At 42.0% G+C, this 22549-nt stretch overlaps 1 protein-coding gene across 4 annotated transcripts; it reads right to left on the bottom strand.

Annotated features, from left to right (window-relative positions):
- Nucleotides 1-4695: 4695 nt before the first annotated feature.
- Nucleotides 4696-20326, bottom strand: trim46b (tripartite motif containing 46b). 4 transcript variants are annotated; one of them, XM_084379752.1, is made up of 12 exons: nt 19896-19934; nt 15582-15843; nt 15212-15401; nt 14592-14790; nt 13220-13366; nt 12762-12857; nt 11279-11532; nt 10012-10133; nt 9487-9825; nt 7522-7751; nt 6821-6888; nt 4696-6132 (listed from the first exon to the last, which is right to left on the bottom strand). In XM_084379752.1, exons 1-12 carry the CDS (start codon nt 19917-19919, stop codon nt 5682-5684), a joined length of 2382 nt encoding a protein of 793 aa, XP_084235878.1. In that variant the 5' UTR covers nt 19920-19934; the 3' UTR covers nt 4696-5681. The 4 variants fall into 4 exon arrangements, 3 of the variants coding, with proteins under 3 accessions (XP_084235878.1, XP_084235876.1, XP_084235877.1); XM_084379750.1 differs by lacking the exon at nt 19896-19934 and adding an exon at nt 19037-19384; XM_084379751.1 differs by lacking the exon at nt 19896-19934 and adding an exon at nt 18790-18861.
- Between the last annotated feature and the right edge of the window lie 2223 nt (nt 20327-22549).

The raw sequence follows: 22549 nt of genomic DNA, 5'->3' as shown, positions 1-22549 counted from the left end.
TGACTGACTGACTGACTCGCTGAATGGATATGTCACATAATACATAAAGCTCAATCAAAAAATCATGGTTTCCAACCGCACGTGCAACGGTCCCACACCTGCTCACACCATTTGTTACAGAGAATTTTGTGTCATTAGCCTCAGGAAAATGCTATTCCATGCTTCGGTTTTATGGAAACAATAATATCCCCGCTGTTAAGTTACAGACAGAGTGTGAAGACGTATATCTGAAGCTACGCCAACCTTAAAGTTACACCTCAGGGTCAAAAGCGGTGTAATATAGTTTGGTCCGCTTCACACAGGTGATCCCAGAGACAGAATTTTAATGGTTCACACCAGTGAACTGCTGCAACGAATGAATGTTTTCTGCTTTGTTTAAACCCTCAATAACTGTGTTTTTGGGGGGGGGCAAAACAAGTTGTGAACATTGACATATTATCACCTTTTAATTTGATCCGGGGGACAAACAGTTGCTAATTTAATACATCCGACGGTTAAAGGACAACACCATAATTCATTTGGAGTTGTGTGTAGGGCTGCCAGATGACTTTAAAGGTGCAATTTGTAGAAAATAGAAATAATTTGATGGTAGCTCCAAAAACAGAGGGCAGCATATCGCCAGTAACAGACAACCGCTGCTCTTTGCTTATGATCCTACTGTAAGCTAATTAGCTCATGTTTCATGTTTCCAGCTAGTTCCTAATTACACCCTGTCTGCTGTTTGGTTGTGAGCGGGTAGTGTACAGTGGGTTTAAGCTGCAAACATCACGCTGTTGCAGCTGAAAGTCAACACAATGAGAGCGGTGAAAGTGAACCAAAACACGAGTTAAAACCAGCTGTAAAGCTCAGTAAAGCTGAGAGGAGCAGAAAATTCAGGGGATAATTGAAAATGACAATGAATTCATTGTTTCACATCAAATTGTTATTATGAAATAGAAGCCAGCAGCTGGTTAGCTTAGCATAAAGACAGAGAAAAAGCCAATAACTTCAGATATAACTAGAACTTGTAGTTTTTTGCACTTTGGCTTCTGTACCATTTAAACAAAAGAGATGTAAAAGCAACATTATGAAGATTTGTATGTGATTTGATTCCCCTCACTGTCATAAACACAGGTCTGTAACAGTTTGTCAGACGTGATGTAACTACAAACAAAACTCATTACATCACAACAATGTTATGTGTTGAATACTTGTATGTTGTAAACATGTAACGCTGTGATCCTACCCTCTCACTGAAGTTACATAGTGCAGAAACAGGTGATGGGGGGCGGAGTGGCTGAGACAGAGACACCATTCACACTATTACAAGACACCGTACCATCAACATGAGCTTGAAGCTGTTATTTTAAGGTAAAAAAGTTACTTAAAGTTGCTTTATTACAGAGCTGAAGAGGTGCCGGTACCTGTTTCCTCTCATCTAACTCTTGGCAAGAAAGCCAGTAAGCATATATACCCCCAAATGTCTAACGACTCCTGTAATGTAGCGTTTGATGTCACAGGGCTCTCTCTGCCCAATTGTTCACTGTATGCAATTTAATTTTTCCAATTATTACACAATAGTTACATAATACTCGTTGCATCATTAAACAGAGAAAACAAAGCAGCCGACACAAATCCAATAGAGTAGAACCTGCCAGTGAAGTGTAAATGTTAAACTGAATTAGCCCTTTGCCTTCTCGTACAACCGCAGTGCACTGTGTTACAATATGTGGCCATATGGGCTCTGTCTAGCATTACTGTCACCCCTCATTTATTATAGTGAGAGAAGATGGCCCCGCTATGCCCCTCAAATCCTCTTAGCCAACATTTGGCTGATTGATTTTTTTCCCTTCTTCCTCTGTTCAGATTATCAATGCGATAAAAGCAGGAAGTCGTATATTATTAATGCTATTCAGCCTCATGGGTGGATGCATGGTCGAGAAAGAGAAACATAAATGTTTCAGCAGTGGCCACGTCTGGAACAATAACATCGATGCAGCGTAATTGAATTTAAAGGCAGAGCAAACTTAGTAAAAAAAGAAATGAGTGATGTGAGTGTGATTCGATCCCTTCAGCAAATCACCTGTTACACGTGGAGAGGGAGTGGATGATGAGTGAAGTTAGAGTCCTCACCTCTTGTTCTTATGAAGATTAATAATTAATCTACTTCTCCAATCAAATGAAAACTCCACAGCTATAAAGCGCATGCAGCTGCCATCAGAAACTGAGCACAAACACATTATATCCATGCCTTTTTTTTTTTTTATTTCTTCCCCTGGCCACTTAATTCCTCCTGCAGGCCTTCATCACAGAGATCCAGCAGAATACTATTAAAGGATAAGTTCACAAAGGAAATTTCAATCATTATCTGCTCATTTCTATGCAGGTGAGAAGTCGGATGATTGTTCAGAATTGTCCTAAACAACTGAAGTAGATGAGGACTTGTAAATGTAAAAATGACAACAGGAAAAAAGGCTCCTCACAGCTTTTTTAGTGATATACATATATATATATATATATATATATATATATACATATACATGCTGTACATGCTGTACAGTCTTACAAAGACTTGGATTAAGCCAGAAAAGATGTATGGAGCCATTCAATTTTCTTAGTTTTAAGCGTTGCAGCATTCACCCAAAACAAAATGGCTCCATACAGCTTTTCCACTGAATCCAAGCCTCCGGAAGCCCTGAAATCCCAAATGTATTTAAAGAAAAAGGCATTATTATCAACCTCGACACATGCTAACGCTTTAGGCTTAGCAGCTACAGTGAAGCTTTCAGCTTTAATAAGGGGATAAATAACGTCTTTTCAATTCAGTTTGGGATCTCTGGGCTTCTGAAGACTTGAAAAACTGTATGAAACCAATTTATGTGGGGTTTTTTTAACATTTTAAAACAAGGTCACATCTGCTCCGATTGTTTAGTTCAGTTCAATTCAACAATTCAACTGTTGTGTAGAAAACCACAACGCAGGTTCGACAAACAAATCGGGCCCTTTGAACATGTGGTTCAGCTTGGTGTTGTTTAAGACAGTTGGGTTAGCGGATTCAAACAGCCTCGGTCCTATGTGTTCTCCAGATGGCACCGCGCACTGTCCCTCACAGATTGTATATAGCGCTGAGATCCTTCATAAGTTCCTCCCCCCCCATGCATCCTCTCCCTCTGAACTATACTAAATGATGATTGTGGAGATTATGTATTGGTAATTCCTGCCAGGTCTTTAAAAGAATGCCCATGCTGTGTGCTTAATACTCAGTGGAGGGATTATGCAGACCCCTACATGTGGTGTTGTGGCTGCATACCTCCAGTCAGACTAAACCCAATCTGTTACAGATTTGGACTAAAGAAGAGAGGTGCAGTAAGCACAAAGGGGGGTGGGTGGAGGGCCGTGTGGTGCTCATGCTTTACAGTACATTCCACTTCTTCTATATCATGGGGGATCAGAGCTAAACCTCCCTTTGGAGGCAGTATTTTTATCTGTGTGTATTAGGACGTTAAGAAAGAATCTTGGCTTGTGTCAAGGCTGCGCGCTTTATTATTTCTTCTTTCTCAATTCTCTTCTTTTTTCAACGATTTTATTTTCCCTTTGTGGTCGAGGCAAACCCAAATCCCCCTACAGCTTCCCCTTGAATGTGGGTCCAATTAAACACACATGTGGATTTTCATATTGAAGCTCATAAAAGGTAAACTCCAGCGATTTACATTACATTTACATAAGGAATGCTAAGTACCTACACATGTGAGGTGTTAATATCTCTATCAAAAGCAGATGGTGATCACTATTCATTATTCTCCCTCTAGGTGTTTCATTGAGCAAGAATCTCACAGTCGGGCGTGATTTTTGATACGTGTAAATCCCATAACGATATTATTTCATATCAGGAAAGGAAGAATTTGAAGCACTTGGAGGTTTTTGACGGGTCTGTCGAGTCGGTTTTCTGTTTTAAATGTGATTAGCCAATAGGTGGCGTCCTTTGCACTTTAAAGAACTAAACTGATGCCCATGTGGGACTGAAGGCCACGTATTGTATGTCTGTTATTATGTGAACTTCTTATTCCATGTGTGTAAACAATCAAGTTTGATTTACTCATAAATCCATACATAAATATCAGAGACCATTTGGCAGTAAAAGCTTTTCTGTAGGGTTCAAAAACCTGGCAGGAGTCGCCTTGTTTCACTTTATGATGGTTGTCAGCCAACATGTGTAAAGGTCTGTGTGCTGTAACATGGCTATCAGTGATCAATCAAAGTGTGTCACTGCATAAATGGTGATTCATAAAAGAGAAGTAAGCAAAGCCAGGAACTGTGCTTTAAATTGGGAACATAATAACCAGAAAGGCAGGTGATATGTATATATATATGTTTTAAAGATCCATAAAAAGCAAATCTGTAGTTTTGGGAGGAGAATCTGAAAATGATGCCAGTTTGAGCAGTTTCCAATATTTAACTGCACATTTCAAAATGCATGTTTGCCAATCCTATAAAGAAGGAGCATTTGTATGGAAAATGGGTCCAATTAGTCTTCTTTCCAAAAAGAAAAAAAAACGGCTGCAGTGTGTTGAGACAAGGTTGGGGGTGTCCTGCTATGTCTTGCTGCCCCCTAGTGGTGAAACAACAGTAAAGGTTCATCGTGACAGTGGATTATGAACAGTTGACAATCTGAAAAAAGCAACAAACAAAAGGAAACAGAAGGTTTTTTTTGTTTTTTTGTAATTTAAACAAGTTTATTCAGTGTTTATTTCTTTAATCCATTTTGTCTTTTGCAAACATTCTGCCAGCAGGTGAAGTTTACATGAATCTAATCTGCTAATCGTTTCATAAGAAGCTCATTAACTTACAATCAAGCAAGGTTAAAAACAATTAAAAACTATTGTTTGCCAGAAAACAACTTTGTACCGTCAGCCAATGAATGAATGCATGAATTGATGCTGTTATCAGTCAAACAACACACGTACCCATGCACGTAGGGAGGCAAACACACACGCACAGACACACACTCGCTCGTGTATTTGAAACACAAAGTAGCAATGAACAAACAGAACCGCGGAAACTAGTGATTAGCTGTGCAGCAGAGGTATAATTGGAGCTTCTAATTACAGTATTGCCTCATTGTCTTCTCTACCTCCTAATTTACCACATTTACATCCCAGAAAAACAATAACTTTGGTTGTGGGATCGTAACGGGTGAAAGACTAGAAAGTGTTCACCGACAGCAAAGAAATCTGTGTTAAGTTATAGATAAAACAATATAGTCGAGGCCTTTTCTTTTTTATTCACATAATCTTTATATCTCTAAAACATAAGCTCAAGCTCTTAACGTTAAGGACATGAAATGACAGTAAAAGCTTCTACAGGAGGGGAGACATTGTGTGGTGCCGTATCTACATTAGCTTTATAAATGTATGCAATATAGCCTGGCTACAAGTGCAAGCATCAAAGATATAATTACATATTAAGTGCTGGAGGTACCAAACACTACTTAAGCAATAATTCCTGCAAAACTGCATGTAACAAAAAGGTAAAAAAAAACTTAATTACATTGCATATTCGTTGCTATAGAAACATTTTCTTATACAAAGAAAATTAAATACAAAACAAAAATCGCTGAGATGTCTAACTTTTCGCTCTAGCTGAGTAAATACTTCACAATTACCAATTACATTCCAAATAACCATATGACCTCAGATCAGCTGTCAGTTGTTATTTAAACTAGAGACGCGGGTTTGGATGGTCACCCTTCTGACCGGAGTCTGATCTGCGTTACGATTGGCTACCAGTTCCTGCAGCTGCAGCGACCCCCCGCCGATGAAACAGAAAGCCGGGCACACGGGGCCGGAGCAATCCACGTGACCTTCCCACAGAGGTCGCAGAGAGTGGGCGTCATAGAAGGTGACGCGACCCTTCTCAAAGTCAAGGCACACACCGAGCCGGGGCGGCAGCGGGTAGGTGAGGCCTGTAGGTGAGGAGGGGCCGTTGCTGATTGGGTCGCGGATGCCGTTCCCGTGGTTACTGTGGTGGTGGTGGTGGTGGTGGTTGTGCTGGGGCAGGTAGATCTTACCCATCCCCATAGTGAGGAAGCAGAAAGGTGGAGCGGAGTCCAGGGCATCCTCCGCCCCGCTGTCATGACCGCTGTCTGGGTCGTAGCTGCAGAAAAAGAAGTTGAATGAGGATGTAAACAACAACTATGATGAGTCATCTCTTATTTCATTCCTTGTTTTCATCTATTATTACATTTAGTGCTGGATGAAATATTCAGATCCTTTGCTTAAGTAAAAGTACCAATACAACAATGTCAAAATACTCCAGTATAACAGTATCAAAACAAAAAGTGCTTGTTCTGCAGAAGAGTTGTCCCTGTGAGTCACACGGCATATTATTATATAAGACCTTATTTGATAATACTGATCCATCAATGTGTAAACACCATTTTTTATTTGTTGTAGCTCATCAAGGAGCTCTTTTTAACTAGTTCATACTGTACACCGGTGTTTCCCAACCTAGGGTTCAGGCACCTTTAAAGGGTCACAAGACAAATCTTAGAGGTTGTGAGACGATGATCAAGGTAGGGAAAAGAAACAGAAATTACATGCATAAAATACACAAACTGATATTCCCTTTTTTTTCACTGTGGATGAGATGTTGCCCATCTTAAAGTTTAGAGTGGAAATGTCTGTTTGGTGGAACTGCTAACAACTTATGGGCAATTAAAGTGTGACACTTATTTTCGTGAGGTTTAAGGGGTTTAATCTTTCACTTTAAATTGTTATATTAATTATTGTGTGTATTTATGTATACAGTACAGTGTACAGTATATATATCCTTGGCTACTCACCGTGGACTGGCCATGTCTTGTGGAAGGTGAAACCACTCCTGCAGTTTGGATTCAAGACCAACTCCCACCTGTTCACAAAAACAATCAATTTGTAATTTACTAAATAAATACTAAAACTACATTTCTCTGGTAGTAAATATTCACATCTCACTATTAAGCAATCTCTCCGTCCATCCGATCTACTTCACACTTTGCAGATTTGTTGCAAGGAAGTGCAGTGTCGAATTTCAGTAAGAATACATTTTGAATACACAGTGAACAGCGCTCTGTGCAGCAAGTGGGGCTTCAGCTCGCTGGTTTCATGTCTCTGCAGACTGAAGCTGGGCTCACACGTGATCCCTCTTAGGTGATCTCATGGGGTTGTCTCAAAGATGTATATGTACTGGATTGTGTACTGAAGGTAGCATGCTAACCAGCCAGCCCAAGGCCAGAAAACCACATTCTGCAAGCTCTTGTGGTAGTGGTGTATACACCAACACTCCCCTGGTAGTCTAGCTAGCTGCACAGGGCTAAGCTAAAAAGCTAATGGTAGCTAAAGTCAGTTAGCAGGTACTCTGGTGATATGCTGCCCCCTATTTGTTAGAAGTATGAATTGAAGGTGGCCGATTCTTTTGCAAACTTCACTCATTCACTTCATCCACTAATAGCATGTACTATCCAATACATAAAATGTGTAAAAAGTACAACTAGAATTATGTTACCTTCACCAGGTATGACCCAGGCTCCACTGAGCATGCCCAGTAGTGTCGTCCCTGTGTAATAGCCACATCTCCCACCAGGAGGTCCGAGGTCAGGTGACAGGAAGTGAGGGCGTGGTCAGCGGCCTGCAGCAGAGAGAGACCGGGGACGCTGCGAGCCCCCCGCTGCTCTTTACTGACCACCAGACGGTCGGCATGGAGACCCCAGCGAGAGTCCAGGTAGAAGTTGAGCACTGGAGGGGGAGGGAGACGAGGAGAGAGGGCACGGCAGATAAAAGGAAAGGGAGGGAGGGGAGGAGAAGAAGACGTGAGGGTAGAGGGAACACAAAGGCTCAGGTGCATTCAAAGATGACATAAAGGGTTTTATATGCGACAGCAGAAGTTTGGGAGGCGACAAAGGGAAGGCGTTACAGATTTACAGTCAGAGAAGGGAGAATACGAAGCAATAAAGAGGAGCGACTAGGGAGAAAGGAACAGAGAGCAGGCATGCACCTCCTCCCACCAGCACTGTAAGAGAACAGGACACTGATCTATAAATTGATGACTCAGGGAGTTAAATACAGAAGGTATCACAAAGAAGCTCTGGCTGTGGGGAGTGCAGATTTTTCCAAAGGAAGTACAATTCACAGAGGGAACATACGCAATAGCAGGAAGGAGAAACAACCTACAGGGAAACGAGGAATTCACCAATCACTCAAATCGACCATTAAAAACCCCTGGATCTGAGTCCGATCCATGTTGTTAAGCCTTACGTCTTAACAAACTGCAAACCTCATCAGCGCTCGGACAGATCTCGTTATAGAGCGGGAGGCAGAGAGGTGAGTGGGTGTCTCTAGATGGGGGGGGTGGGGTGGAAGAACAGAGGATGCATGGGATGGACCACAAAGACAAAGAGGAGACGAGATAATTATGTCGTATGGGATGCAGAGGGGTGGTCGAGAGATATGAGTGCACTTCTTACTTTCCGTAGGAGGCATGGAGGTTGGCAGCGTGGAAGTAGCGCAGGAGAGGATGACAAGTGCAAAGCTGTGAAATGGAAATCACACACGAGAGAAAGATGGGGAAATAAAATGGCAAGAAAGTGAGGATGTGTTGAAAGTGGAGAAAAAAAAATATGGGAATGGGCAGAAAGGAAAAAGAATGAATTATTAACTTCTCACAGTGGTCACCATCCTAACGCTTTTATTGTGCCTGATAGATAATAGTAGGTGTGAGGAGATGAATGAGCTCCTGGATGACAGCAGCTGCAGCTTGCTGTAGGGATATAAAGGGTTTTTTTTTTCCGTGGCTGTCATATACGTATCCCTGATTTAAGTGGCTATGAGTCATTAACCAAGAATTGTAGAAAGACTCTTGGGCTAGTTGGGTGGAGAAAACAAAAATAAATGTAGAAAAGAGACACTTGATGCAGGTTGGGGAGGATCCCTCTGACATTCTGTTCAAGGATTATCCCAGTTGATTGTACTGTTAGGTCTAATTTTAATAGGTCTGGCCATCTTAGTGGTTAAAAAAAAAGATCATAATTACAATGACATTTCTAAAACCACACCTCATATTGTTAACACCCAATTATGCAGATTTGATGCCAGGGTTAGCATGTGGACAACAACCCCCCTACCATTATTTCTGGAGGACAGAATCATCCGATATTTGAGCTAAATTGTACTCTGTGGACTAAAATGATCAGATGTGCCCTCAGAGACAACGAAGTTAGGCAGACTATGCCAGCATTTTATTGGCTGATAGGGATGTGGCTCGAAGGCTCACACCCATGAATCGACTATTTAGACCTGAATTGAATTGAATTGGAAAAGAGATTTAAACAGCCTTGACGTCATCTCAATGTAAAGTGTATTGTATAGTGTAGTGTATAATTCTAGGAAACACAGCAGCAAGCTAAAGAAGTAAGTTACTGCAAGTATAATTAACTATAATGTTTGTAGTGTGTGTGTGTGTGTGTGCTCTCACCTGGTGCAGGTGGGGTGTGCAGGTATACCTCCTCGCTGTACTCCCCGTAGCCCGCCTTGTTGCAGCCTCTCACCCGCAGCACGTACACGCTGTCCATCTCTAACCTGTCGATCACTGCGCTGCTCCCATTCACTTCATCCAATCGCTGCCAGCCCCAGCGGGCCGCGGCCAGGCCGCCTCTGATCCCGCCTCTAGATGCTCCCCCTGGTACCACGCCCCGACGGCGATACTCGACGGAGAAATGCCAGGCGGGGGCAGACTCTTGGGGCAGTCGCCAGCACAGGAAGAGCTGGTCGTAGGCCAGGGTGCGCTGGGTATCAATCACTGGAGCCAGGGGAGCTGTGAAAAACGGGTTTAATGTGGAGTTTACATGAATATTTCACGTTTTACATGTTATAGTAGTGCTACTAACATTAGCTTACTATATTTCTTCTTCAGATATCAATAAGCCCCTGTATTCCACTATCTCCATCCCCACCCTTTTCCGTTCCTTCCCCCCCTTCCTCTCATAACTCCCCTCCTCACCCTGGATGAAGTTCAACTCTGTGAGGAGTTTGAGTTCTTTGGAGACGTCCAGCTGAAAGTGTCTGAAGGATGGGTCAGCAGCCAGAGTGAAATGCTGGAGATTCTCGATGGCTTTGCTCAACCTGGTGCAGCAAAAAAGAAAAAAAAACAACGCAGGCAGAGCAGTGTTGGAGGAATAAAGTGTTCACATGATGCTTCCATCCAGATGGGTGCGGACAGATTGATGAGGAGGGAGGGTGTATGTTTATTTTTAAAAGATGAGGCTGGAAACATTCGGTGTTTTTCTTATTGTCAGCAAATCCTATGAAGGGAACCAATATGTCGGTCTGTCAGTGCTTTCCCTACCGTCAAAGCCTGTTCAATTCTACTACGGACGGATTACAAAAACATTGTTAAATGATTAGTCATTTCCCACAAACAGCTGGGAATTGCAGTCTCAACTGAACAAAAGAAGCAAATTCATAGTACTCCAGTGCTGAAATCACTTGATTGAGTCACGGTACAAAACAGAATCATCTCTAAAATCCTGTTAATAGTCTGTAAAGTCCCCTAATGGTACAAATCTGACTGTTTACAATACATCTCTAGTGATATTATTCACCAATTTATTCAAACTTGTTGTGGAAAATAAATGTAGTATTAAAAAAAATAACAATAAATCAAATCATCGTGTCTCAAGTCAAGTCACAAGTCTGTAACTTCTAAGTCCAAGTCCTGTCTCAAGTCATCAAAACAGTGTCCACATCTCTGCTTTCTATGTTTTATATTTTGCCTTTCAATGAAAAGCACACCGAGTTTAATTGTAAAGACATTTGCCATTGACATTTCCTGGTATATTTGGTGCACTGGTGAGTATTTATGTGAGCAGGACAACGTACTGTATGTGGAATTGACTCTGAACAAAGCTTAGGAAATGGAGATAATAGTTGTGAGTTGGATTAATTAACTGCTGCTTTTGATCTTTTTTGGGGGGGATTTGTTGGCAATAAGAAAAATATAAAATATCATCATTTAAGACTGTTTCCATTGTTTCTGATTTCCCAAACATTCTTTTGTACGAGACAATAACAGGAAACAAACATATTGAACCTTTCTATTTCAAGCTTGCTTGTTTTTTGCAGAAACTTGATGTGTGAGCAAAACCTCTTCTAACGATGACAGAAAAGAATTGAAAAAAATAAACTAACAGCGACAGACAGGACTAATCTAAGATCTGCTCGCTCCAAAATGATGCAAGAGTGATGCCAACGATAAACAAATGGAAAACCTGTTATGAGTCTGGCGAGAAGCCTGCACGAAGCAAGGCTGGTCCGTTTCTTTCAGCAGCTCCTGGGTGAACGCCATGAGCCCCGCGTGTTCCATCAAGCCACGTCTCTCCGACACTTGAGCAGCCAGCGCCTCCCCTCGTTTCTGCCGCGCCGCCTCCAGAGCCTGGGTGAGCGAAGAGTGGCGCTCGGCCAGAGCGGCCGTCAGATCCCTGATGCTCTGAGCCAGCTGCTCTCTGGCAGACACGCTGTTTACCTGGTGGTGAGTAACACAACCAACAAGTTTTAGCATCTGGAAACGACCAGCTGATGCTAGTTGACAACACCGTTACGTTAGGTTGAATCATGAGGTCTTTTATAGAAACAGCGTACATCCAAATAATGAAAACAACACTTCCAATGTACAGATATCTGCAGTGTCATGTTTTACTCTCCACTTCCTGTCTTTGTCTGTTTTCCCACCCTTTTTCCTGCTCACCTGTGTTCCCAGTGTTCTGTTGCCATCCTGTGTTCCTCCCCAGCCTGATTTTCCCTCAACACCTGTCTGGCATCAGCCTCATTAGCCCTGCCCCGTTCCTGGTGTTTTTCCTGCTTTCCTCTACTCATTCCCCTCACCTGTCTTTCTCCGCCTCTCTCCACCACCTGCACCTCGCCCCCTTGTTAGTTTAGTCTGCATTTAAGTCCATCATTAGTTGAGTTGGTTTGTCTGTTTTCATCCTGCATCTCCTGGCCCTGTTTTCTCCTCGTGTTCTACCTGTGTTCCTTGTGTCCTCCTTTCTATTTTGCAGTTGCTTTTTTTTCCCCCGACTCTTTTGTTGCCTTCCTCTGTTATTTGGCAGCAACAGCTTTAGTACATTAAAGCTCACTTTTTGTTACGTCATTGTCTCCAACAATGTTCAAACTAACAAACTAACTAAACTCTAACTATGAGGCCAACAACATCCATCACGCTATTTACATATTTTGCTTTGTCTTAATTGAGAGACCCCTCGCAGCAGAAATTACACACTGTGCCTTTAAGTATTTATTAAATAAATATATTAATCACATGTATTTATACACTACTTATTTATGCATAACTACTTCCTCTTGATAACTGAGCAAACCCAATCAGATGATGAGTTTTGAAACATTTATAAACAGTATGAAAATGGCCGATACATTACGTCTATATGTCTGAAAAACGAATGCACTGACCTGATCATTACTTATGGATGCTTCACAGCCTAATTGTTGATAATGATAACAATACAGAATTAAAAATGTCCTTATATCTGCTTATGACCACATTATAGTGTGTTATTGTTATTGTATTATTTATGTTTATACTGTTTAGAAATGGTAAACGGGGGATCAGTGCGATCACAAAGGAAAGTGTGCACAGACACAAGTTGGCTGTCGGTCAAAGAAGCTGTTAAAATGGCTGGCTGGTGTTAATTCTGCTGCATGTTCGGCAACATTTTGTCATCCCAAAGTATTAATCACCTCGGTCTGAGTGATGGAACTCTCCAGCTGGGTAATCTGATCCAGAACTGTGTCCTGGTTGGACAGAATGTAGTTCATCTCCTTCGTAATCTTCTCCTGTCAAACAAATGGCAAAAAAACACAACATACAGTCAACAAACACACACCAGACAGCTTAACTGTTACACGCAGCTTCACTGTACATTAACTCTGCATTAGCTCATTTACTGGACTGTTCTATACTGCTGTACGTTGTTTGTCTCTGATACACTGAAAGCTTCTTGTCACCTTTTCAAACAGTGCACATTTCTCTGCATATAAATATTCATTCACTCAATAATTAAACTTGAAATCGTAGAGAAGCAACTACCAAGCATGCATTCTGTGAAGTAAACATCATCTGAGATATGGTCCGCCACTGCTTATGTTTATTTAAATGTTTAGATTGCTATCCCATGTATTGATCCCTAGAGTTGTACCTTCAGGGCTTGGTATGCGTGGGCCACCGGCAGGATCTTGTGTCCGGTGTGGACGCGGCGCAGTTTGCAGAGAGGGCAGAGCAGCCGCTGACAGGACCTACAATAGAACTGTAGTTTCTCCTGGTCATGCTCCGGACAGGTCAGAACCTGAGGATAAGAGTGGAATTAAATTTAAACGTACTTTTCTGAAGCACATTTTAGCTGAAGGGAGAAAAAGTAGATCTTTGGATGTGTGCATGAAACGTCCGGTGCCACAGGGCCAGTTTCTTTTAGGCAAAGGAGGGACTCTTTTTATCCAACAGCAGCGACAGTGTCCAAAAGACATATAAAGGTATAAAGCAAGTGTAAAGGTCTGACTTACATTTATAATTAAATGTACACACACATGTTTTTGTTCCTGTTGTTTTATCACTGCGGTTGCATGATCAGATAACAGATCTGAAACAACATGGCCCAATTTTGTTATCTAAAGTAGGCTACGACACTTTTTTCAGACTAAGATCTGTGTCAGCGCACAAAAATGTAATTTAGACCAATTTTGCTTGTTTTACAAACAACGCTTGGTACTTTCTTAATAATGAGCTATTTTTAAGGGTTTTACAACAGGTTACACAACATGTAAATGCATACTTTCTAAAGCTTCATTAATCAGTTATAAGCTATTAGCTGCTTTTGGGTTGCCAGGTTGTGGAAAAATCATCCTCCCTCAGGATTGACTAGATTTTTAAATGATTTTTATTATTGTAGAAACGTGTCTTTTATAACAGCAGGAGAAATCCATGAGTATTTATTAAAGGTCTAGTTTGTAGGATTTAGGGGGATTGTGTTTTCATAAAAATCACCCGAAACTATGAGCTGTTGTGTTTTTGTTACGTTAAAATGAGCCTTACATATCTACAGAGGGAGTAGGTCCTACTCCGTGGAGCGTGCCCTTTTCCACCGCCATGTTTCTACAGTAGCCCAGGACGGACAAACCAAACACTGACTCGAGAGAAGGCCTTTTGCATTTTTTTTTTTTATCCTTTATAGCGGCCAACGTAGAAGAGGATGAGATAAGTGGTGTTCAGTGGGTTGCAATCTGCAACTTCACCTAGAGCCTACAGTACATACTTGACCTTTAAAATATTACCAACATTTATAAATACATTATTATTAACACGTAGTTCAGATCACAACACCAATCAAAGATAACTTTATTTCACAACCTACTAACCCAAAAATTACTTATAACTGATCTTTAAGACATCGGTTAAGGATTTATTAACCATTAATGAGCAATTTCTTCACATTACTATGTAATTAATGGCCTGTAAATTAAAGGGTTACCCATTGAATTACATACTATAGGAAAACTAGCATCCTCATGTCTTACCTTTGGTCTGAAGTTGAGTGTGGGTTGGATATGTTCATGTTGTGCCCGTGGCGTCCCCCACGGGTGATACAGCTTAAAACACTCATTACAGAAGTTGGCCCTGCAGTCGGCGCAGCCTTTAGTGGCCTCCAGAGCCTGAGGAGGCTTACAGAACTGGCACATCACCGCCACACTGCCCAGACTCACTGTGTGTCTGTACCTGGTGATGGAGGGAGAGCAGGAAGAAACAGAAAGACTGCTTTAGCTTGCAACTTTTTATCAAGAGGGATCTGCCGAGAAGAAACCAAAGCCAAAGAAAGATTTTGAAAACGTAGAAAGATTGAGACAAACAGTATTGAATGGGAGATAAAGTGACCATAAAGCAACCAGACAAAGGAAGCACACAGTCAGCCGTGGTGGCTACAGTGTGTTGCAGTGCACACTCTGCAGGATTCAACAGCTCAGCTGCTGCTGAATAATTACACTCAGCAGTGGACGTGTTCACACACCTTCTGTTTTCAGGCCCAAGTCATCTATTCATGCATTTGGCCCCAGACATCAGAATCACTGCACAGGGTTTTATGTGCATATCGCTGCATTTTTTTATCGAACATATGTGCCTGTGTGGGTAGGCAGCCTACCTCTCTACTATACGCTCCAAAGTGAGGTTGCGCAGACAGTCAGTAAGGCCTTTCTCTCCCAGCTCCACATCTCTGCCGCAGGGGACACAGGGAAACATCATCACCAGGGGTGGGCCCTCCTTACGGCGTCGCCCTGGATACGTCCCGTAGCCCGGGGATCGAGGCATGGATGGTGAAGGCGGATGGGGACCTCAAATCGAGAAGGAAAAGCCAGTTATGAGCAGAGGGAGACAGAAAATGACAGGAGAGGATTTCATTATCCAACGTGGGAAATAAAGGGGAGGGTTTTAATCCACACAAGACATACAGTAGATATTCCCCTTCTCTCCCAGCTCAACAGATTACATTGATATGAAGAGGTAATCCAAACCTGCCCGCAGAACGCGGTCAATAGGTCGCTGCTCAGCTTTAGGTGTAGGCCTGCGGGCCTGGCGGGGCGAGCGGGTGTTGGGTGTGGAGGCTGGGGAGTTCGGCTCCGGGGGAAGCTCTGGAAGCGGGTAGCCGCTCGCGACTAAGACCTCCGAGGCACACATGAGGCAGACACTGTGCTGGCATGGCAGGACCACGGGCTGTTTGACGATGTCCTTACACACAGGACAGTGCAGCTCACGCTCCAGGCTCTTCATGTTAGACTGTCGGAGGCAAAGAAATGAGGGGTTATGATCCGCGGAGGTGGCTCAACATTACTTTACTGTTCTTACGAAATATCCAAAGATATCCAAATTAGTTTGTATTATTTTTAGTCTTTAAAGGAAACGGTTCACCCAAAATTTAAAATTATAGACAAACAACAGAAGAAAAGAACATAGAAGCTGATGCAGCTCATCCAGGGAAATGCAAGTCCAATGCCCGAGATCTCAGAGGAATTTGAAAAGACGTTGATGCGCAGTCAAGCTCGTGCACCCACCTCATACATGCTAAATCTTTTAGCTTAGCAGCTACAGGGAAGACTTCAGCCTAAAAAAAGGGGGAAAATGCTTAAATAACGTCTTTTTAAATCAGTTTTGGTTCTCGGGGCTTCCATAAACTTGGTCGACAACATGTGAGCTGTATGAAGCCATATTATATATTTCTTGGTTTGTTCGTGACTGTTTCAAAACAAGTCCCCATCTTGTTCAGTTGTTTAGGAGAATGCTGCAACACTGTGAGGCTCCAGAAAGGTTTTGAGGACTACGAAATTTCACCCGACTTTCCATTTGCATGATAGAGTAGATAATGAATTTTCATTTATTGGGGTGAACTGCTCCTTTAAAGCATTTAAAGAAAAGTCAAACTTGCAGGTTGGGTTCAGTATCTTTGACTGATAATTTTCAGATACCAAAACAATACATTTCAATCACATACAAGCAGGTGTACAATAACTTAACAGCCTCGTATTTAAATCATTTTGATTTAAATCAGTAAGCATGGGATTAAAGAATAAGTAAACAGGATTATGAGTCTGACCATGAACTCAAAGCCGGGTTTTTATCAGTGCTCTGGACACATTTCAGTCGGTAGTCAAAAGCACTGAGGCTTCACACCCATCTCTACGTGCAGGTGCACAACTGAGGAGCTACAGCATCACTGAACATAAAGAGACTGAATTGAGAGAGAGGCAGGGAAATGTGAAGAGCTGTCCCAGACAGGCGACAGAGGCCATCATTCTTGTTAAATATGGATAAAGACCAGGCATTAATTATTCAACCACTGCACTGAGTGCATCCCTTATATTGCAGCTCTGCATATGAACATGCTCTTTAGCCAGAGAGATGGTCCAGTATCGCTCGGGATTTATTTTTGCGCAGCACTAGGGGTGTCACTAGTTCAATTCAACTTGTCAGCACTAAAAGCTATCACAGACTTAGACTGTCTTGATTTGTAAAATTCAAGAAATTATTGTTTTTATGCACATGTAATAATATTTTCCAATTAGGCTACTGTAATATAACTGCCCAGGGCTGGACAATATATACAATATCATATTGTTTTTATGATATGAGACTATATATCGTCATCATTATATCGTGATAGGGCCATGGTGTCCGTCTTTTACTGGTCTTAAAGGCTGCATTACAGTAATGTGATGATTCAAACATACCAGACTGTTCTACCTGTTCTGATACTTGCCTTTACCCACTTAGTCAGATCGACATTATTGATGAATATTTAGCAAAAACCTCAAGTGTTAGTAGTTTGTGAAAGCATCAGTAGACATTCCTACAACACAGATATCGAAGTAGGGCCTATTTGGTCAAGATTATTGTGATGTTTGATTTGATCACCTCGCCTGAGGAGATTTCAAAATATCGAGATATATATCGTGTATCGCGAGGCCATGTCGTCAAATTGAATCATCTATTTAAAAGTGCTTTTGGTTGATGTTATTGCTTTGCTTTGTTTTTCTTTGGACACGTGCCGAACCCGCTCAAGTAGGCGAGTGTGGAGAGAAATAAAATACTGGGAGAAGAACGGATCCTGCTTTTGATATCGAAAATTGGCATCGAATGCTCAAATTCAGAATTGAAATCGTGACAGCCCTCACGAAAGAGACACAAATGCAAAGACACAAATATAAGAAAACAGTTATATTTTAGTTTTTAGGTCGCTCACTACATAATGTACCACGATAGCTTCAGTCTATGTAACCACAGTGGACAGTGGTGTGTCACGGTCCTGCTCAAGGACGTGGATTTGACAGAAAAGGACACAGGCTGTTGCAGAAACCTGTGACCTCACAGCTACAGTGTGTCCAACCACACGACTACCCTGCCTCATAAATTACGAGCTGTGAGAGGGACTTATCCTTTTCCCTACATCAGGCTGTGTGATAATTACTGAGAGTCAGTATTTGTTTTTACGGCACGTTTTCTGTCTGCCTCATTGATGCCCTTGACACACAACCTCAACCCGCAGCCCAAACTGTGGCTGGGTCAGCGGCAGAACATCTACATCACTGACACTGTGAGTTAACCTCAAAACCGGGACAACTGACTGACTGTGCTGCATCGGGGGTTTGGGGATTTTGTCACCGTGATGTGATGTGATGCAGCATGGGGACACACCAAAGCCCATTGTTGAAATCACTGATTCTAGGCCACGCGGACGCAGATTCTCATACGTGTAAGGTCAATTCCTGCACTTGATTTTAAGGCATACAGCTGGACGATAAGACTCTCACACACAAGTTGATTGATGAAGGCACAATACGGTTTTTAAAAAGTCTCATTATTTTTGAAAAAATGTATTAAAGACTAGTGGGAATGATCATTTTTGCATGAGAATTGTCATTTTCACTGAAATGGCGTGACGTTTGTTGAGGTGCTCAACGCACATGTGCTCTTAAATCTGGAGAGCAAGATTAGTAGGCCAGGTCATCTCTGCAGCACTACATCACCTCATGATGATGCTGTTTTGTCACACCTGTCACCTTTTAAACCAAAAATGCCTCTTCTGCATTATAGATAGTCCACTTAATTGCGTTTTTGCCCTAAAATAAAACGATGCAGCTGCAGACACGTTGCCCGGATGAGACAGAAATAGGCTACTAGCCCCCAAACTGAAGCGCTGAATTGGAATAACTGGATTAATCAACCTACTTTCTCTCTCAGTCCACCTCAGTCTCTCTGTGTCATTCTCCAATGTCAACCCCGGCCTGCCTTTCTCTCCTCCTCTAGCAATTAGCCCCTCGCAATTTCAGGCTTCTGCGCGTCCATCCGGCCACATATGCACCACGATAGCCCGTCGGCCTGCTGTATCCACCTCTAAAGAATATAGTGCGCTCTGCTAACGCTGAGCCCGGCGTGGTGGAGGCGTGAAGCAGGCGCTGCGACAGCGCATCCTTACCTTCACCTGGAATCTAGGCGCCATGGCAGGAGGAGACTACGTGTATATTTCCAGTCCAGCATCAATACAGCGCTGAATCCTGAAATGAGGGGAGGGGTTTGAGGCATTGCATCTCGAGCAAGGAGCCCACCGCGCCGGTCAGACGTGATCTGAGGTGGCTGATATTGTAGAGCATCAAAAAGATGTCCATTCAAAGCATCCCTGCAAATTACTTCTATATTTTAACCCTTTAACGCCGGTGCTACAAGCAGCACACGCACACACACACACGCACACACACACACACACTCCCCCCCCTGCATCAGCAGCCGCAGCCGAAAGGGTCCTGCATCCCGTCTCCATGGAAACGACCATCCCGTGAGCCCCCCGAAAAAAAGAAGAAGAAACGCGTCGTTTCGATCTGTGCACGCACCGTTTGGTCATTTGATAATTTGATAATGTCTGACATGTATAATCAAAGACAGAGCGTGTTTTCTCTCCGATTCTGAGGGAGGGATTCAGCTCGAGTCAGGCATTTTAGGACCTCCAAGGAAAGAAAACGAACCATAGGCTACTGATTTTCCAGCAGCAAATATCGAGGATAGTCAATACTTTCATCGGCCACAGGCAATTTGAATAATTTTATTTCGACAGCCTGTGATCTGGGTGCAGAATGTGAAGGCCCGTTTTAGTGAAATGGTCCGGCAGGTGGAACATGGAGACGTGCCAGCCGAGCGCATAATCGGTCCTCCTCTCTACGGTCTGTAGTTGCCATGAAAATTAAAAAAAACATGAAAATAATAATAATAATTTAAAACAACACCCTAATTTGATCAGCCATACATCCAGCGACAACACAAAGAAACACACATATACTCACACTGATGCGAACCAACGCTTCCATCGTTGATGTGGCTGTTTTTAAATCCATCTCCATGTTAAGAAAAGGCTTCCTCCTGTTTCCATCATCTGGATATAAATCGCGATGCATCGAGGCCAAACGCCATATGGTGCATACTAAAAACTCAAATGTGCAGCCAGTAGTATCTCAAATTCTGCGATTTTTTACATTTATTTATTTATTTTTAATGATTTTTTTTCAAAAGACACCCGATCTGGACATTTTTACGCACGCAAGACCAAAAAAAAAAGAAAGAAAAAGAGATGAGCGGCACCACCTTTAGAGGAAGCTAATAAAAACACACAAAAAATGAAGACATCGATTTCTGAATTTTCTCAATGTATATCCACGCTGAAGACTAACAGATGCCTGTGGCTTTTATTCCTCGCGCAGACATCCCGCCCCCCACCCTTCCCATCCCGCACCGGATGCCTTCAAATGATGTGGCACACAGCAGGGTGAGAGCTTGATCTCACAGGAGGGGAAATGAGTTTCAGTCCTCCATTATAAAACAAACGAGGATCAGTGATCAAGCCGTACTGTTTTCTCGAGGATGTAGACCAACATATGTTTACTGGAGGTGTATCCCCACACAGCTAATGGTTAAAAATGTCCCAGGTGGAAAAAATGGCCACTATGCTGCTCAATGCCTTGGATTTAAAGGGGCACTGTGGAAGATATGGTCAGAATTTGAGTTTAAAACATTCATAACCTGTTTCTTATTCCTGGAAATGTATATAAAATTATCCTATAATGAACTGAATTTTTTAGATATTTTTCTTGCCTACATTTTTTAAAGAGGTCATGTTATGCTAATTTCTGGGTTCATACTTTTATTTGGGGGAACTAGTAGAATAGGTTTACATACTTACATACACATTATTTTTCTCATATAGTGCAATGCTGCAGCATCTGGTTTCACATTATGTCTTAAACGCTCCGTTTTAGCTACATAGTGAGACATCTTGCCTCTGATCAATCTTTGATGAGAGTTGCACATGTGCATTACTTAAGGCCAATCAGAGGCAGAGTAGGGTGGGTCATGCCGAGCAAGGTAGTGTGATCTAAAATAACACAGCTACAGCAGTAGGGACTGTATGTCTGCTGACTGACTGGAGTGGATATATTTTATAATAAATAAATGAAAATATTTATTTACATAACGCCTGTTACATAGTGACTCACATAAGTTACATAAGTAAAGGCTCCACTCCAAACCAGGCATTTCAGGCAGTGCAGGAGCAGTGTTTTCTGTGGGAGAGGGTAACTCCATTTGTGTGGACTTTGCAGACCTTTTACATGCACAAAAATGCTACATAACACAATAAAGGAAAGGCAAAAACCCCAAAAGCATTGTATGACCTGTTTAATACAAAAATAAGCCTGCAGATGACCTGTTACTGCCCCTCTTCATTGGAAAACACAATGGGTCCTCATCATATAACCTTACATGGTCCAAGTTCAAATTAGATAACGATATCACTGAAAATGAACACTAAACACATCTGTTTCTAAGGAAATAAACAGGCGCCTGGCAAATAAAATACAATTTTGTGAACTTAAAATACCCCTGCCTGAAAGTAACAGGGGCAAAAACTCATTATAGTTCTTTATTTCCTTATTTACACTAACTTTGTGCATATAAAATAGTCAGAACAAGTGTTAGGTGGAAAAACAGCCTACTCAAAGAGCAAGTCGCATTAAACTAAATACATTTGCATAATTTCCAATTATGTAGCTGTAAAAGTTTATAAACTATATATTACTGGAATTGAAATCTCACAGGCTACATGATGCATCCGTCACCTGGAGGTTGGTGTGTAAGTGGCTCAGGAGAGAGGAGAAAGACGAGAGAGTCACTTCTCTACATGATCATTGGCTGTTGTAGGACCTAGGACAGGCATATATTCTCATATCTGATCAAATGAGCTGTCAATCAAACAGTTGCCATGTCAGGAGCTCTAGTGTAGAGGGATAATGGTGTCTGCTGTGAAATGAGAGTCTTTTACAGTAAAATACTGTGTTTTGGACTAAATGTGTTACTGAAATGGCTCTAGTGGACATTTGGAAATAAGAGAAGGTAGTTTTGTTGGCGTATAATGCACGACTGAAACACCCAGACACTTAATTGTAGAGTTGGGAAAACTTTGTATTTTGTTAGCTTGTTTGCGTGTTTGTCTGTTTGCTGATTGCACCTTTCTCATGTGGTTTTATCTTGAGATGTTGTGCAAGAATGGAATCAAGAGAATCCGAGCTTTTTTCAACGATGTATGTCGTGACAATGCACTTAAATTGAGACAGTAGCCTATTTGCTTTGTTGTGTTTGTATTGTTTGGCAAACTAGCCAGCGGTTTGGAAAAGGATAAACTGAACTAACATTACAAAGATAGCATGAGGGAACAATAGGTCGACATCATGTCAAAGATTATGCATTGTGTTGCAGAGATGTCTACTGAACTTAGCATGCTAACCAGCTAGCCGTTGACCTTCCTGTCTCATAATAGGATACCACTACCACCTTCATCCTGCATGGATGAAATGCAGACATAGTCTGAGTGCATATGGTTGTTTCATTAAGTGTTTTTCTATGCATTTTCATGGTGTGATAATTCATGAAATGATAAATCCAACCA

Source organism: Pagrus pagrus (genome assembly GCF_965226575.1).
Source record: "Pagrus pagrus genome assembly, chromosome: 17".
NCBI classification, from domain to species: Eukaryota; Metazoa; Chordata; class Actinopteri; order Spariformes; family Sparidae; genus Pagrus; species Pagrus pagrus.
The sequence above is the reverse complement of the archived record's forward strand: the minus strand, read 5'-3'. Positions and strand labels throughout refer to the sequence as shown.

Bases quoted from the DNA above. Each gene is read 5' to 3' on its own strand.
- trim46b (XM_084379752.1), bottom strand. From the start codon at position 19,919: ATGGAAGCGTTGGTTCGCATCAGT. The intron at 15,402-15,581 runs GTTTGGATTACC...TCTCGATTTGAG, and splicing joins TGACCGCGTTCTGCGGGCAG to GTCCCCATCCGCCTTCACCA. The intron at 14,791-15,211 runs GTAGGCTGCCTA...CTCCATCACCAG, and splicing joins TTGGAGCGTATAGTAGAGAG to GTACAGACACACAGTGAGTC.